The sequence below is a fragment of the Bombus huntii genome, chromosome 1, assembly GCF_024542735.1.
Source record: "Bombus huntii isolate Logan2020A chromosome 1, iyBomHunt1.1, whole genome shotgun sequence".
Lineage (NCBI taxonomy): Eukaryota > Metazoa > Arthropoda > Insecta > Hymenoptera > Apidae > Bombus > Bombus huntii.
The window spans coordinates 10,847,127-10,863,646 of NC_066238.1; the positions used below are offsets into that span (position 1 = coordinate 10,847,127).

At 41.9% G+C, this 16,520-nt stretch overlaps 1 protein-coding gene across 4 annotated transcripts in view; it reads right to left on the minus strand.

Moving 5' to 3' along the window:
* Positions 1-16,520, minus strand: part of LOC126868202 (discoidin domain-containing receptor 2-like) — a 134,489-nt gene that overhangs the window by 7,668 nt on the left and 110,301 nt on the right. For all 4 annotated transcript variants that reach the window (XM_050623469.1, XM_050623461.1, XM_050623451.1 and 1 more), the window contains 5 exons: positions 15,527-15,758; positions 6,636-7,091; positions 1,924-2,131; positions 889-1,440; positions 436-533 (listed from right to left, as the gene is read on the minus strand). In XM_050623469.1, coding sequence (XP_050479426.1) covers positions 436-533; positions 889-1,440; positions 1,924-2,131; positions 6,636-7,091; positions 15,527-15,758 — 1,546 coding nt within the window. The remainder of the gene's footprint in view (positions 1-435; positions 534-888; positions 1,441-1,923; positions 2,132-6,635; positions 7,092-15,526; positions 15,759-16,520) is intronic.

Here is a 16,520-nt window from a genome sequence, read left to right on the forward strand (position 1 = left end):
ATACGTACGTTGAACCACTAGAAAAAAGGCTGACTGCACGTGTGTCACTGACCAACGTGAAGGTGTTCGAGCTTGGGATAGATCAAGAAAAACGTGTGAACGAGATCCCGCTCGTGGAAGCGAGACGGGAATAGAAAATTGTGGTTCTCTCTAAACCACGATATCTCGGCAATGTAAGGTGGTATCGAGATGAAACAAACGGCATTTCAAAGGGTATGATTTCGCGCTGTTGATGTATTGGTTTTGATATTCTATTCGTGCTATGTAATGGTCTATTGTTCGTGGAAGAAATGGTATATTTGATGCTACGGTGCTGATTTAAGCCATTGTCAGTTTATGATCAGAAATGGTTATTGTCGATGGTAAATCAACGACACTTAGTTTAGTGGTATTTTCATAAGTATGAAGTTTCTAAGGTTTCCATTAAGTACTCACCTTTGCGCTACCCCTTGATGAAGACTTGGAGAACACGCTGTCCTGATCGCTGCTTACACTAGGCACAGGCATTGGTACTGCATAATCGTAGGTGGCATCTGTAAATAAAACGATTAGACTTTGAAAAAGTCGAAGATTTCAACATTTTACTATTGGGGAATTTTTTAATTTGAATCTAATCGAATTTTCAAATTTAAATAAGCCGGTCGTTTCAAAATGACAAAATTGCAATATTTAGAAATAGAAAAACTTGAACGGTTGTAAATTTAAACATTGGAATTTTTGGAAAATTAATCTACAAACTTGAATCTGAATTTTTATGATAATTCATCAAAACTATTCCCTGAATTCTTGCAACAAAATGCTTATTAAAATCTCGAATTACATAATTACAAATATCAAATATCACCCGAACAAGTATCAAAGCGGTTGTGGGGTATCGATTGCACTTACCAGACTGCTCAACGCTGTCGTGGAGGTCCTTGTTGTCTATAACAACAGTGCTATAACCGTAATAAGCGGCATGAGGCGGTTCTCGGTGCTTGTTCTCGTAGAAGGGTTCCTGATACTCGTCCAACCTGACGTCACCTAGTAGACGATCGTTCAAGTCGCGAGGCAGCGTCGTTAGCTTGGTTCCGGCGTATCGATCGTCGAGTTCCTCGACTCGGTACGTCATCAACGACGGATCCTTCTCCGTGGTACCGTACGCGGATTCTGGCGACAGATGTTGATGATTGCTCGACGGAATCGCGTTCTTGGTACCAAGAGGACTGGCAAAATTCTTTCGTTGCCGGTGTCGCGTGACGATCAAGAAAATCGCAACGGCAAGCAGGAGGATGACCGCGGTTAAAACACCGATAATTACGGCCATGTAGGTTGGATCTTCCTGCTTCGCTACTGGAACTTCGGCTTGCAGAGGATTGTCGCGGGCTGAGATTCGATCCCTAAGTCTCGGAGCTTCCGTCGTGGGCGGCGATTCAGGAGTGAAATTTCCGTGAGCGATATCTGTAACGCGACAACAATGCTTCCTTCGTGATCTTGAAATGCCATTTTGCGACAAATAAAAAATAACGTTTGAATAAAGAATATTCTTGCAGAATTGAACTAATATTATCTGCGAAGTTTTCGGAGTCACGAGGTATTAATGTTAGTAGATTTTAGACGTTTTAGAAGTAAATTTTACAAATTACAAATCATTCGATTATCCTGTTATCTATATACCTGTCCTATTTGACAAAAGTGTCGTAAAATTGGATAGAAAAAGTTCTTAAAACGAGTACAATCTACAACTTGTGTCTATTTAAATGCTAATATTATCGAATTATGCGCAAGAGGTCTTAATGTGGCGATTTGAAAGTAGTAAGAATTTATCTGCTGAATTTATACAAGTTTTTTTTCAAACATAATTCGTAGATCTGACGGTAGAAGAATTTTTATGGTGATGGTAATTTTCAACTATGAGATATCGTTATCGTAAATAGTAATTACCAGAGTCGAAAGTAATCTCGCTGATCATGATCCACCGTGAGGCGAAGCTGAACTTCAGTTTAACAAACTTGCCAATGCGATGATGCAGCTTGATCGAGATGTTCCTCGAATGCTCGAAGATCCTGTCTTCCATGTACGAGTACACGATCGGGTCACCTGTGTAATATCTTCCGCCGACGCTGAACATTATACTGGCCTCCGAGAACACCTGACATGACAGAGAAACATCTTTCTGTTTTTTCGTATTTCTAATTATACAATATGATATAGAAGGAACCATAAAAATTCCCATCTAACAATCTATACACAAGACCACTCCTCGTCATTTAATATGATTATATTTTACGATTACGTGTATACTTTCCATAATAATCGAATAAACGATAAACGGATCTTTTTTTCTTGATATCAAGTTCCTGGAGATTGTTTTCTATTTTTAAATTAAGCAACAAGGTCTAAAAGGAAAGATGAAAGTCCCCATTTAGTAAGCTACACGCTATACTAATCTCAGAAAGGAGCAATATGATTGTACTTTACGGCTACGTACTTTCCATAAGAACTGCAATAATAAACGAATCTTCTATCCCGTAATAAAATGTACGAGAACTTATTTCATATTTCACCGGAAGCATCTGAACGAGGCTCGCACAACAGGTATATCCTCGTAAGCCGCGTTACCCGGAAAATATACTCATATATAAAATCGCGGCAAAGGTTGTAGCAGGCAGTAAAATGAAGCTTCTCATTGTGCACGCTAAACATGACGTAGTGGCTAATATTCAACATTAATTATATATATAAATCAGCATCTTAAGCCGAGCAAGCTCTAGAGAACGCTGGCCTGTACGTCGTTCCGGCAAGCTGGATATTAATATATCTCGCGATTCCGCTCGCGCAAATACACACTGGGCTATTTACTACGGACATAACGAGCAACTTTATAGAGGCAACACTCGGTTGACATCGACGACTTCGATAATTGCCAGCCACCCGTGGCTGTGCGTACTCCGCCGGAACGGAGACGCGTGGAATGCTAATTCCACTGCGGGAAAGCGTAAGATAGTTACACGAGAAGAGAATGCCAGCCGGAAACTATGAGTAGGAAGCCCGTGGCAGGCGGGGATCGTGCGAGAAACAGGTAGCGAACAGCGAAAGAGTGGAGAACGGGAAGAGACAGAGAGTGTGAGAGAGAGAGAGAGAGAAAGAGAGAGAGAGAGAGAAAGAGAGAGAGAGAGAGAGAGAGAGAGGAAGAACAGGGCGAAGACCAGGAGAACGGCGCGAGAGGCTTGGAAATGGAGATTACAAAGCTGAGATTATCTAACTCTCTTAGCCCCGAACGCAACGACGATGCGTATGGATTTTCAAGGGAGCGCACACCGTTGAAGCTTGCCTTGCTAGAGCAGCTCGTCGACGATGACGGAGGCCTCAACGATAGTAGGAGTATGAGGAAGCCGAAGAAGACGAACGTGGCGGCCACGAAACCGTGCTCAACCACCACGGACGTATATACGAGAGAATATAGTATTCGAGGAACACGGAAGAACGAAAGGGAGAGAGAGATAAGGAGCGCGAAACTGGCGATGCTTTGAAGTGCTGTCTTTCAGAAGACGTGTCCTATCCGCGCGAGCGGGCGCTTGTTAATAGAAGGGGACGTTTAGGGGCGGTTGCTACCATCTCTCATCCCTTACTCGCCCTCATACCTCAAGCCATAGACTGCCGACTTGCCAGACTGTCGGTATTGTATTTGAATACGTGGCGTATCTGCTCTCCGGCTCGTTGCTCGCTAGCATTGTGCGTACGAGAGAGAAAAGAACAGAATCCACCTTCAAGCATTCCTGCCGCTAGAGAGTAGAGACCGTTTCTCTTGGTTCTCGACGTTCCCTTCCTGTCTTCCACGAACCATCCTTCCTTCTCGAAGAAGAAGATTCCCCCTTTCGAGCCGATGCAACGTTTCTGCTGCCCTTGCCTCTGCCACCTCTCCGTCATTCCATCTTGCTCGGTAGCGAGTGCACAATCGAGCTTCGAGCCGGGTAATGAGGCGCTCCATTCAAATAAATCTTGATACCAGCAAGGAGAGTGTTTCGAGGCCTATTTTGTCGAGACGAGTATGCCTCGACCGACGTCGACCCGGAAAGCTTCCATTTTCTATCGTTCGCCATTCGCTGGATCGCGCCGGTCATTTTCACGCCAAGAATCCAGTGAAGAGCAGAGGGATTTGCCTTCTTTAATATCTTTATCTCCCATTGATCCTCCAGAAGAGTTTCTTTCCTCTCGCGTTTAGATGGGTACTTAGACCGATTTAGATTCTTCAGCGTATTGTTTGATCAAGGAAAACGATTAAATGTTGGCATACCAATTGAAAGCTACAGGTAAAAAAACGTAATAAGTCACATTACCCGTCTTTTGTAACAAGACAATTTTAAGTTCCAATGTATTGTCAAACGACTCTATATCAAAACTAGTTTTTTATTTTGTCTTGAGATTAAACGTGTGTTTTTATCATCCTCTTGATTACTTGCAGAATATTAATAACGTTAATTACGTAGACTTATGTCGACTATTATTAACGGTGCATCTCTGTTTGATCATACACGTTAGAAACTTTACCTCCTCTACTTTGAACCATACATAAGCACCGAACAGAACAAAAGTAACCATCAATTTAGGTATCTCGTTATTTTACGAAGAAAACAAAGAAACAGGGACGACGACACGAAGAAAGCACTTTAACCTTCTCTGACGCACTCGCTAATACCTTCGTCCCTTCTATCTTGGTTGTTTGTTGTTTTGCAGCCCCTTGGTTGCTCGATTATGGAGCAAAGGCCTTAGCCAGGGTAATGAGGGGCTCCATTGAAATAAATCTTGATACCGGGACGGGGCCATTATATAGAAATTCGTGGCCGGAAGCACGCGGGGCCGGAAAATTTTCCCAGAAACGGGCAACACAGCCGGCGTCGGAACGGCACCAACACCACCATCGCACGTTACTATCGCCAGCGAGCGCCAGCAGAAATTCGGTTGTGGCCAACGCCCATTGTTACCATCCTGTGCAAAATCGCGCGGCTCGTTTCCTCTTTCTCTCCTTTCATCCGCTTCAACCCAAGCCAAGGGCCAACCGTTGTTACGCCTCGTTACCCATCCTACGTCCGACCTTGACTTCAACGCGAAAACTGGATTACATGGCGTACGCCATCATTTCTTTCCCTTTCGTGTTACTCCTCCAGGGCGCGATTTAAAGGCAGGCGTTGGATCTTGGCGCGTATTTCGCCGCGATTGTCTGTCCTGTTTTTCCTCCCCTTATCTCTTGTCTCTCCTATTTTCTCTTTTTTCTCTCTCTTATTCGTAACACGTCTAGCTCAGTCTCTTTGCTCTCCTATTCGACGTCTAGTTTTCATCGCTATACTTTTTCTCTCTCTCACCCTTCTGTATCGTAGGTTTGGTCGCGCGTTGGCGAGTCACCGACCCGGGCCCTTCCAATTTCCTCCCTGTCGTGCTCGTATCTATCCGCCCTCTTCCTCTTTTTTTCACGCGTTTTCGCGGATATTCGGTGAACGATCATAGAGGAAATTTGAAAATAACGCGGCCGGACTTGCGTTCAAAGAGATCGCCGGTAAAGGGATTACGGTGGAAATTCCATCGTCGGACGGGAGTATCGATAACGGGAACGAATCAAAATATTAAAATTTAAAGTAGACGGATCGAGAAGCGGCTTCATCCTTTTTTTTTTTCATTTTCTCCTCTATTTTCTTTGTTTTATCTTTTAAGGTAAAAGTACAGGCAAATTTATTGTACGTTGCTCGATGAAATAACGAAGATGGAGAATATTACGTGATGAAAGCGCTACCGGTACAGGCTAACAAACGCCGTTGAGCGTGACTTTGGCTCTGCAGGTTGTGGAACATAAATACGTGACTGTTCTCCGGGCCAAAAATTTGCCCGAGGGTTCGTTCGTGGGGATCACGACCCGCAAACGTTGGGGAAGGCTCTGGTTTCTCCTACCCGGTTTCCTTTCTGCCTCTTCCTTTTGCTCTACTATCGAAATCACGAGGCTGGATCAACCTGTATTGCATTGGTTACCCACCCCGAACTTTTTAACTTCGTCAATAATCGTTTAATTAAAATTGGACTTCGTCTTTCCTTATTCTATCTTATTATATAGTATTCAAAAAAAAAAAAAAAAAAAAAAGAAAAAGAAGAAAAGGAAATACTGACAATGTTCTATTAATTATGGCAGATATTGTGCACCTTGTACAGGACGCTTCTACTCGACAATTTCTAGTAAATCCATATGTTTATTGACTGTGTCATATTTACCGAAAAAATCAGTTTCCCTGTTCATCTTCGCATAATGATTAAAACACGATTACAATACTTACTAGATATTTTACGAGAGTTCACTATACGTGTAAGTTAGACATACAAAACATACATTTATGTTTGTAAAAGAAGATTTAAAAGAAGAAAACTTTATAAAATTAGATTTTAGAAAATAAGAAAAAAAGAAAATGAGATTAGAACGGATAAAGAAATAATAACCAAAGAAATATCGAATAAATCTTAATTCCTTTTAGATTTGTAACGTTAAGAAATAAAATTCAATAATACACTTTGACTAAAGAACTTACAAACGAAAGATTACATTTACATAACATTACCCTCTAACGAATTCATATCGTTCTCCACAAAAAGTTACAAAGTTTCACAAAGTTTACCTGTACATCCTTGGTAAACTGATTGTTGCAGAATATGTGCACGGCGGAGAATTCCCTGACGTGGTCAAACTCGAATTTGATCTCTAGAGGATGACCGGACCTGGTGTCGTTTCTCCAACCAACCCATCCCTGACCTCTATCGAAATCGTAATAACTCATCTTGAAGTTATCCGGCCCGATCTTGCCGTCCGTCAGCTGTCCCAGGCCACGTAGAAGCTGGCCGTCCCAGTAACCGTCGTAAGTCGCATCGAAGAACTCCCAGTTGCCACGTTTGTCGCCCTGTGGCATCGAGTACGACACGATCCCATCGTTCCATGGGCAACCGTATAGCTCTACCCGCATGCAAACGGTGCGACGATGATAACTGTACGGCCAGAAGCGAACTTTACTCGCCCACATCGGTGGCTCCAGTTCGTGCTTCGACTCCAGGTAGGTGTTCGTGTTCCCTTTGATCACCTGTGACAAACCATTCATCGATAGGTTAGATACGTTCTGTTTGGAAAGTGTTATTTCTCTTATTATTTGGTAAATTGGAATATTGATCGTTAACGCTAAAGCTAACTGATGATCGAAGTATAAAAATTGCCCTAAAGAAATTAACTTGAAATTTTTATGAAGAAATAATAACGCGTTTATGTACACGCTTTAACAAAAATCGTTCAGATACTCAAAAATGTATAAAAATGGTAATTTTGATCACTCTACTGATCGTAATGTTTCGATAATATTTCGATACCTACACGCTCGGTATCTTTATGGTCGTGTATCAATAATTCAGTATTGCTCTTTGCGAACATTCAACTCTTTCATCCTTATCTACTTGCAACTTTCTCTATCATAATTAAATTGTAAGATTTGTAAAGAACATTCTACGGATGTTAATAAAACCATCGAAGGAGACAAATTACAACATAAAAGTATTAATTTCAAAGATATAATAGGAACATGTCAAGTCTATTTATGCCTCAATCTCTGTCACGAGTCTCGATAATTATTAAAGGAAACGCAATTCACTCGTCAAAATTCTGGCATGGTTAAATTACGCGTGACTGAAAATTTACCGGCTGAAAACTTGGATATATTCGTATCAGAAAGGAAGATCATTATTAACACCTGACATAAAGTCGCTCGAGGGATATCTGTTGAATAATTCATACGGTGCGGCGGGTAGAACCGTACGGAATCCATGGATATACTTGGTGGAATTACGGATTCGGCTCTCGGGGCCGTATCATTAAAATACCATAAACTATCGGCGATCGTATCGATAATGAAGATTCAAATAGTATGCGTATACACCTGTCGGGATCACGACCGCGATGAACCACGGTCACGTAACCGGGCATACGTGAGAATATCATACTCGTGGAGTCGAGTGCCGCTGTCAAGCTCGTAAGTGGAAAATAAGAGGTCCTTTGTTTCGAAGGGACGACCCTCGACGATGCTGCACGAGAAATTCTCGATCCTCTGCTGCGATACAAACGCTTGGGCCTTCCAGCTCGCGCTCCGCCGACAGAATAGAACGTGCGTTGTTCCGTCTGAGAACGCGTGAAACGAGAAATCGCGGCACCCAGGAACGCCCACGACATTTCTACCGACGTTCCCTCGAGCATTTCACCGCTTTCTAAAAGAATTTCCAGGTTTAAGAGATTCTGAAATATCGTCGCTTTGTTAGCTGTTGAATCTTAAAATGGTGAAAAACTTTGCAGCCAGGTTTAGGCTTACTTAGATTTAGATCTTGATAGAAACGAAGAGATTCTAAGATTCATTGGAGAAATAATCGAACGCGAAGCTTTCAATACTCGGCGAATGTATTTCAATATTAAATGAAGAGAAGAAGAAAGGCATTACTCTCCGACTTTATTTCATTCCTTTCATTTGCTTAATTGGTTGTGCTCGAAGAAATCTTCACGATTGTTTCACAACCCACTTCAACTTGTCTTAAAATGTCACTTGCGCTTATAGCAGAGATACTTGAATTCCGAAAATAATTTCAGTCTTAACTTTGAAAATTTACCAATCTAATGTCAAACATTCTTCTTGCGATTTGATATTTACAATAAAAATCGTAGTGATTGAGACAAGAATTATCTCAACCGCTATAATCTTCTGAATTATAATGAAGCTCTCCCTGAAACTTTAAGTAATTCTACGTTAACTTTCCTTTAAAAATACGATTTTCAACAATTACCAACTAATAAAGCGCAAGCTTTAAGTTCACATAAATTCACACGTTATCTCTGTGCTGCTTCTAACATTTACAATTTCAACAAGCTGAAACGTTATCAAGATTTCAATGATCGTCGACGAATATTTTTTATTCGGATTAGATTTCTTTCAGAAGCGTTCCGTTTACGGCCGCATATTTCGGCCCCTTAACGAGCGCGGGCGTGCTCATTAAGCCGCTGTAACGAAGTCGAAACGAAACGTGGTCCGCGGCGCGACGCCAGCCGGAATTTCACGCGTGTCGGCTCATTGTATTTCGTTTCGATGCGCCAAACATCAGCTAGAAAGTCGCGGAGGGAATAACGAGCGCGAATAAAACGGTGTCAGCCACCGAGTCTCCCAATTACCGGACCGCCACGCCGCAGAACGTGCCGGTCCGCGTGGTCGACGATCATCTTTTAATCGTGTTTCCTTCGCCACGATCGTAGCTCCGCTTGCGAATTGGGAAAGCACGCTCATTGCAGGAAATACGAGATACGGTAGACAAACGTTCTATCGGAAGCATCAGACTTCTTGTGTAACTGCTGCTTCAAGCTCGCCAAATTTTAACAAACATAAGCATATTGTAATTTAACGAATGATTAAAACCTCCGAAATTTCAAGTCGTGAATTTTCTAAACGTTTTGAAATTGAGCATTTTTTGTATTTCGCACATTTTCTAGTAATGTGTTAACTTCGAGTAGATAACAATCAGAATCTATTAGGGGAAGGGACTATGAACAGACACTTTTAATATCCTCGTATTTTCTAAATCGTTTTTGCGCGAGGAAATTGTCGAATGAAGAAGAAGAAGAGAAAGTTCGTTGGTGATAAATTGGAAAAATATAAGGGATGAAGTAAAACACAGTTCTCGTATTGCTGTGTTTTCTTCATTGTTTGCTGTTTGAACAAAAAATCACTTAGCTACTGTTTTAAATGAAAAAATTGCGAATTGCTATAAACATAATGTTATACATAATATGTCTAACGATATTTATAGGTATAAATACTTGCAATATGTTCATGCGTGCGTTACCTCAAAGTGAAATACAGCGGAAGCTTTCAGAATGATTCAAGACAAAGCAGTTAACATGAAACAATAGATAAGACATCTGCCTCACTTCCAACACCGATAAATCCCTCAAACGTCAGTTCCAGTAACAAAAATATTTCCACCATCCGGTTACCAGCAAAAACATACCAGACATCAAAGTTAAAAGGAGCAGGCTGCTCATCAAACGATCCGATAACGCCAATAAATCCCCATCACCTCGAGATCGAACGCAATCAAAGGCCTCTCGCGGTCGCTTTTAATCGGCTCTGACGATCCGCGAAAGGGGTGCCACAAATTTTCAGTTTATTCCGAGAAAAGCTGAGGCGTGTGATCGTCGCCGCGGGAACGAAAGGCGCGACGGTGAAAATACGACGGCATTTACGAGCCGCCGACTCGTCCAACCAAGAAAAATAAGTAATCTCGATATTTATCTGCGCGCCCACGCGCGCAATGCTTCGCCACTCCACTCAAAGACATTTCCGCGCCGCCTAAACCATCTTACTTCTCTAAAAACGAAAAAAAAAAAAAAAGAAAAAAGAAAACAAGCAAACGGAAAGAGAAAAAGGAATAGGTAAGAAGGAGTAACATCGTTTCGGTTCCAAAAGCGTTTTGGTGGGATTTTTCGTACACAAATTCCGAGCGTAGTACGAAGATGACTGGTAGGGCGTGGCGTGCTACCAACGCCCATTTTATGTTAATGTTTCCGCGCCTCTTAATCTCGAATCGTCAACGGTGGCCCGCCACCGAATAGAAGCATCGTTGATGGCACCGTGTCGTCGAGAAAGATCGTGACGGATAAGCTGTCTGATGGTTTAATTAGACGGATATACGCGACGGGTGGTCCGACGTATAACCTCACGAATTTTCCTGATGCGTCATGTACTCGCAAAACAGGTCCAACGACCTTCTGGATCCTCGAGAGCATCCGCAGCCGCGTCTAATGAAATGGAGATTTGCGAACATATCTATGTACTTCAAAGGAAGTGGTATCTCTTATGAATTTGAAAACATGGCCGCGTCGAGAACGTTCCTGATGTACGATATTAATTACGAAAGATAAAATACTCGTGTATGTGTTCGTAAAACCTGTTTGTTCTTTTCACGAAGATCTATAAGCCCGCATCAATATTTCCTAATGTAGCAGCGCTTGGAATATTCAGGCCTTTAATCCTATTAATTCCTAAACGAGATAATGCTTCTTAGCTCATTGAGATATACAGTCGAAAGTTTGTGACTCAGCGGGAAAGAAGTTGTTCCTGGTCTCCAATTTTTCACAGCTCTAACTCGTGTCTTTCCTCGTTCAAATTTATGATCTTCTCATTTATCAGTCATAACCTATGACACTCGCTAAATCGACAAGCGAAATTTCACTCGAGACAGAAAATACCAGCGAACGATATTTCACAGAAACGACTAGCTCGGTTAGACGGTAAGAAGTTTGCGCGAGGGATCAACGAAATAATTTATGCTCGGTTGGTTATCTCTGTCCCGCCAAATGCGATCGTTGAAAAATATTAGACGCATCCCGCCGGTTTTTCGCCTTTTTTCTCGCGTTCCATTCGGATTGTAAAGTGGTCGAGTCGTTGACAACCGCACACTACGGCGGTACCACCGACGTTGCTTGATCCTGGCTGAGCTGTTACGAGAGATTATTCGTCGGATAAGCCGAGTATCGTTGTGTAATTAAGCGGAGAACAGGCCCCTCGCAGCAGGACGAAAGAGACACGAATTTCTGCAGATTTATTCCCCGTAACCACGAGAGGGCGCGTTGCTCTCGGAGTTTCGTTGGGTGGGCTGTTTCGTTTCGAATCAGTACCTGTTTCCGAACCGCTCTAACGAATCTGGCTTCAACGAACGACTTTTTCCTCGGCGAACACGCTTCCACGAAGAACCGTCGATACGCGAGAATCTCGCTTTCCTTTCACTTTTTTCAACCGGTTTCCTGGCTCGCGGTCGTCGCATGCCGGCCTCGCTTAATTGAACTGTTTATGGCACAGATTAAACGAAAACGAGAATCAGTGGAAATGAGTGGAAGCGATCATGATTTATAACTAATATTCGATAGCGTAAATTCCGTGGCTGTGACAAGTGTTGGCATTAAGTAAGTAACAAAAAGAGAATAGCGTTTGAGTTGTGTTCTTATTTAATTCTTTGCTTTGAAAGAATAGTTTTAGATACTTAAACGTATCAACGTATTGATTATTAAGTCATAACACAAATATTACAAATATTGAATATTCTAGGAATTCAATTGTTTATCTAATTAAGATAATTGAATACTTTCACGAATACGTAAAATCTTAGAAATGAATTTACAATTATTACGTTACTGTTATTATTTATATTACAGTGTATGTTTCATGTTATCATACAATGGAATAATGTTTCGTGAATGTTCAAAACAAACGAGCTTACGATCGCAATCCATTATTTCTTGTAGTCATAGTCATCTCGTCCACAGAAGTATGTATTAGGTCGTTCGAAAAGTTTCTTTCGTTTTATAAGGAAATAATGGATGCACAAGATTTTCCGTTTTATATTATTTTGTCGAATTACGTATGATCCATCTTGTTCTATCAAAATAAAGATCACAACGTTCGGCAGATTAGGTTTCATGTTTGTATAAAGATGCGTCGTTGTAAAAGACGTGTCTGTAAAAGAAAGACACTTTTCGGACAACCTGATACTACCGACAATCGATGATCATTATGATAGTATGCGATATAGACTATCGCATTACTATAGATTACCAAGATCATTTTAACATTGAATTTGAAAGAAATCTGTCATTGTACAGCGGCCGGAGACAGAAAGTTTGAAGGAAAAAACTTGACAGGTACAAGAGGACGGCAGTTTTTCTTCCACGAACACTTTCACTGCCTTTTCCAACACCCTGTTAACAAGAAGAAAGTGCGTGCCAGAAAGTTCTTTTTCCAAGAGAAAAATATTCTCGATGCCTGGAAGGTTATTTCGCCGCGGCATGTAAATGGAGTCGCGATGGTTGAATAAGGGTGGTTAAATTTTGTCGAGTTCGACCTTCGTGCGATGCGCGGCTTGGTAGGTTCGATCGACCTCGGCTATTCAAGCCATGTACGCCTATGTAGGTGAGTCGAAATCGTCTGACCCGCGAGCAAGCACGCGACGACTTTCCCTTCCCTCGTTTTATTGATCCACCCTCCTATACAAATAAGCTCGAAGCACCCTCTCTACGTACTAACTTCCAAGGAAATCCACCTCGTCGACTGGACGTTCACCTCCTTCTTTCCTTTCTTCTTTTTCATCTTTCAATTTTTTTTTTTTCTCTTCCTTTCCTGGCTTTTCATCCTCCCTCCCTTCCGCCCTTCTTCACCTTTCGTCCGTTTGCTGGTCTCAAGAATCACGACCAGTCGGAATAAACGTCCGCGTCTTATTCGTCAGGAAATAAAATAAAAATACGCGGCTCGAAAATAATGTTATCGTCGACAAGACGAAATGACTTATATTGGTCTCCCCGTCGCTCTTCGGAACAAATATCACGAAACAAGGGAAGTTCTTTGCGGAACCACCTAGTCGTTTCCTCCTTTTTCACCGGCTTTCCAACGACGATGATAAATCGCACGGTGCAACCGAAAACAATGTCACTAAGTCCTAGCTGGCTTGTATCTATTCCGTACCAACGTAGAGTAGGCTACCGGTGGTTAACTTCGCAACTTCAATGAATCGCTTCGACTACTTTTTCTTCGATCGAGATCTATGTCGAGAATGTTTCTTTTCTTGCGAAGGACGTGGATGGACTCTTAACCTGGTAACCGTAGAATTATTGCCTGATCTTTGGGATCGTCGATCTTTTGGACATAATAATTTCTCTATTCAGAAATCTTGAATGTACCACATTTACATTACAAATAATTGAAATTCATTTGTAATTCCATGGTCATAAAAATTTCTAGTTAAAACGCGACCGTTTAGTTTACTCCTCCGCATTTGGTATTCCATACTCGTAACATCGTACTGGACTAGACGATATATTTATTTTGAAACTAACCCGAATTTTAGTGTCTTCCTTTGAAAAATCAACGACAGAAAAATATTTCTATTTCTATCCTTAACAACTGATAAAAAAGAAATTTTTTCAAGAACCACGTTTACATTCGCATATATTAAAGGGACGTATCTTCCTGTGTTGCTCGAAAACATTCCAAGCATGTGGCGAATATAATATACGTTTCGCATGCAGCGCAGACTTATAACACCCACGTCAACGGTCGGAATTCCTGGCAGACGCGTGGCCGGTACGCGCGAAGGACAGTTCATTCATCGACGTCAACCCGGTTCTCCTCTTCTCTCCGCCCGTAGAATTCACGGGATTCTCGAACGAGTAACGCGGTAGAGGACATACCTATATTTCTCGTGATGGTAATAAATGAACGACCGCCGCCTTCTATTGTCGAGTGTTGCTAATTAAAGTCGCCGAGTTCACGGTTACCGATCTATTCTAGTAAATTGCCATCGAAGCAGAACCGCGGGACCATTTTCAAGGCGGAGCATATTGCGTCCGAGATTTACGTCTTGTTAACGTCACGGTTTAGTTACCAGGACCCAGCACACTGTCTACACATGGACCCGCGGACAACCTCCACAAATCATTCCCAATAATCCACAGTGTTCTGCTCGTTTTACGCGTATACTCGCGCGCCGACTAAATTTAACCACCGCGATTCCGCTTACGCGCGACCTCTCGCGTGGATCTCGCCCCGCCGCTGAATTGTTGCGACCGGTTAATTGAATTGAATTATGCGCCTCCTGTGTGCCGTGTACACGGCTCCCATGACCGCGAATGCCAAACACACGTATTGATCGTTAACTGACCTCTCACTCTCTGTTCCTTACGCGTTGCTCTTCGAGCGCTATTAGGAGGCATCGCTAGGTTTGACGTGAAAGAGTTCTTTTTTTTCTATTATTTGAGATCCTAATAGAATAGAGTTACGAATCGCGGTGAGCAAGACATATATTATCTGTCGTAAGTATTAGGATACTGGCTAATTTTCAGTACAAATTGAGCATCTTTCCTCGCTTTTATTTCCTAGTTATTTCGTTACGAGTCTGTTATATCATTCGCGTCATGCGTGTCTTGGAATGTAAGATATTCACACGAATTCTGAACGAACGGGATAGAAGTTGTAGTATAATTTTTCCGTCCATTTAACCATACACTATCAATTTCATCGAACTACACGGATTCGAACAAAATCACAGAAACCACCAACTTATCTTTGTTCATTGACCTAAGTAGATTTCTCTATTTCCTGTCAGACAACAAACGTGCCATCGTAAATTTCTCTCAACTCAACGTCAATTCTCTACTCGTTCATTTAATCGAACGGCTTGCCGGAAAGGCTAGGAACTGTACTATTCCCGACTTCCGACAACACGCGACAGTTTATAACTGTCTTCTAAAAAGGGACCAGAGGAAGAATTTTCTCCTTTTCCTGTTCCATGCTTCGTACTTTCGTTTTCTCTTTCCTGGATACTTCTTTCGACGTAACGGGAAAGCTACTTAGATACTCGTCTAATAGAAAGCGCAATCGACACCTCTCAACGCCTGTAAGCCGGTCAATTATCGCGACACCTTTGAAACGACGCGATTACTTACCTCCTCGCCCCGAACATCCCTGTATCGAACCCATTTGCCGAGCTTCGGCCTCCAATACTCCAGCATGTACGCCTCCGAGTATTCGACACCTTGGCCGTTGCCAAAGCGTCCCTGAGTGCCGGTGGCAGTGATCATGTGGACCGTGTGAAGATCGATTTCCAACCACTCGCGTGGTTCCGTCGTGATCTGCTGCTTTGGACACCAGGCACCTCCGTGGCTCTCTTGCCTCAACCTGCAAGAGTAAATATTTGCTCTAAGATTACCAGCCTCCTATTTCTTCTCTTTCTCTTTTTTTCTTTTTTTATCTCTTCCTCCTGTTTCTATTGCGTCCTCGTTGTTCCGCTGTTCTTCCAAGGTAAAATTTTTTAGCTTTTTTCTTTAATCCAGGGAAACGAGAACGCTAAAACATTTCCGGGGAAACTGCGGTCGATGTAGATTGTAGGAAAACAGGAGACTTTTTCTAGGTCTCTTTGGGAATTTCGGTGTGTAATTTAATTTTCATGCCACGAATATGGGCTATGTACACGGAGAACCGACGTCGGAATGTTTAAGTAACGTAATTGATATTTGAACTATTCGACGTGCTACTTTCCCTTGGTTTTACCTTTCCATGCTCTTTTTTCACGATAACCAGGAATCAAAAAACGTCCATGTTTTATAGGATAACAACCAAGTATATAAGTGATCGCGATACGTATAGTATACATTCGTTTAAACAACCATCAACCAACTGGTAGTTTTCAAGTTTTAGAAAAGTGAAGAGAACATGTACGAGTAATTGTGATATCCATAAATGTGAAGCACCTTTTTTATAGATGACAACCACGAGCCCATAAATTCTCAAGTTGTAAAAAATAAGGATAGCGTATAATTGTGATAATCCATAAATATTAAATATTCTTATTACACGTCAAACGCGAACTCATAAATTTTCAAGTATCAAAAAAGTCAGAAAAACGTATGCGAATGATCGTGGTATGCGTAAATATTCTTT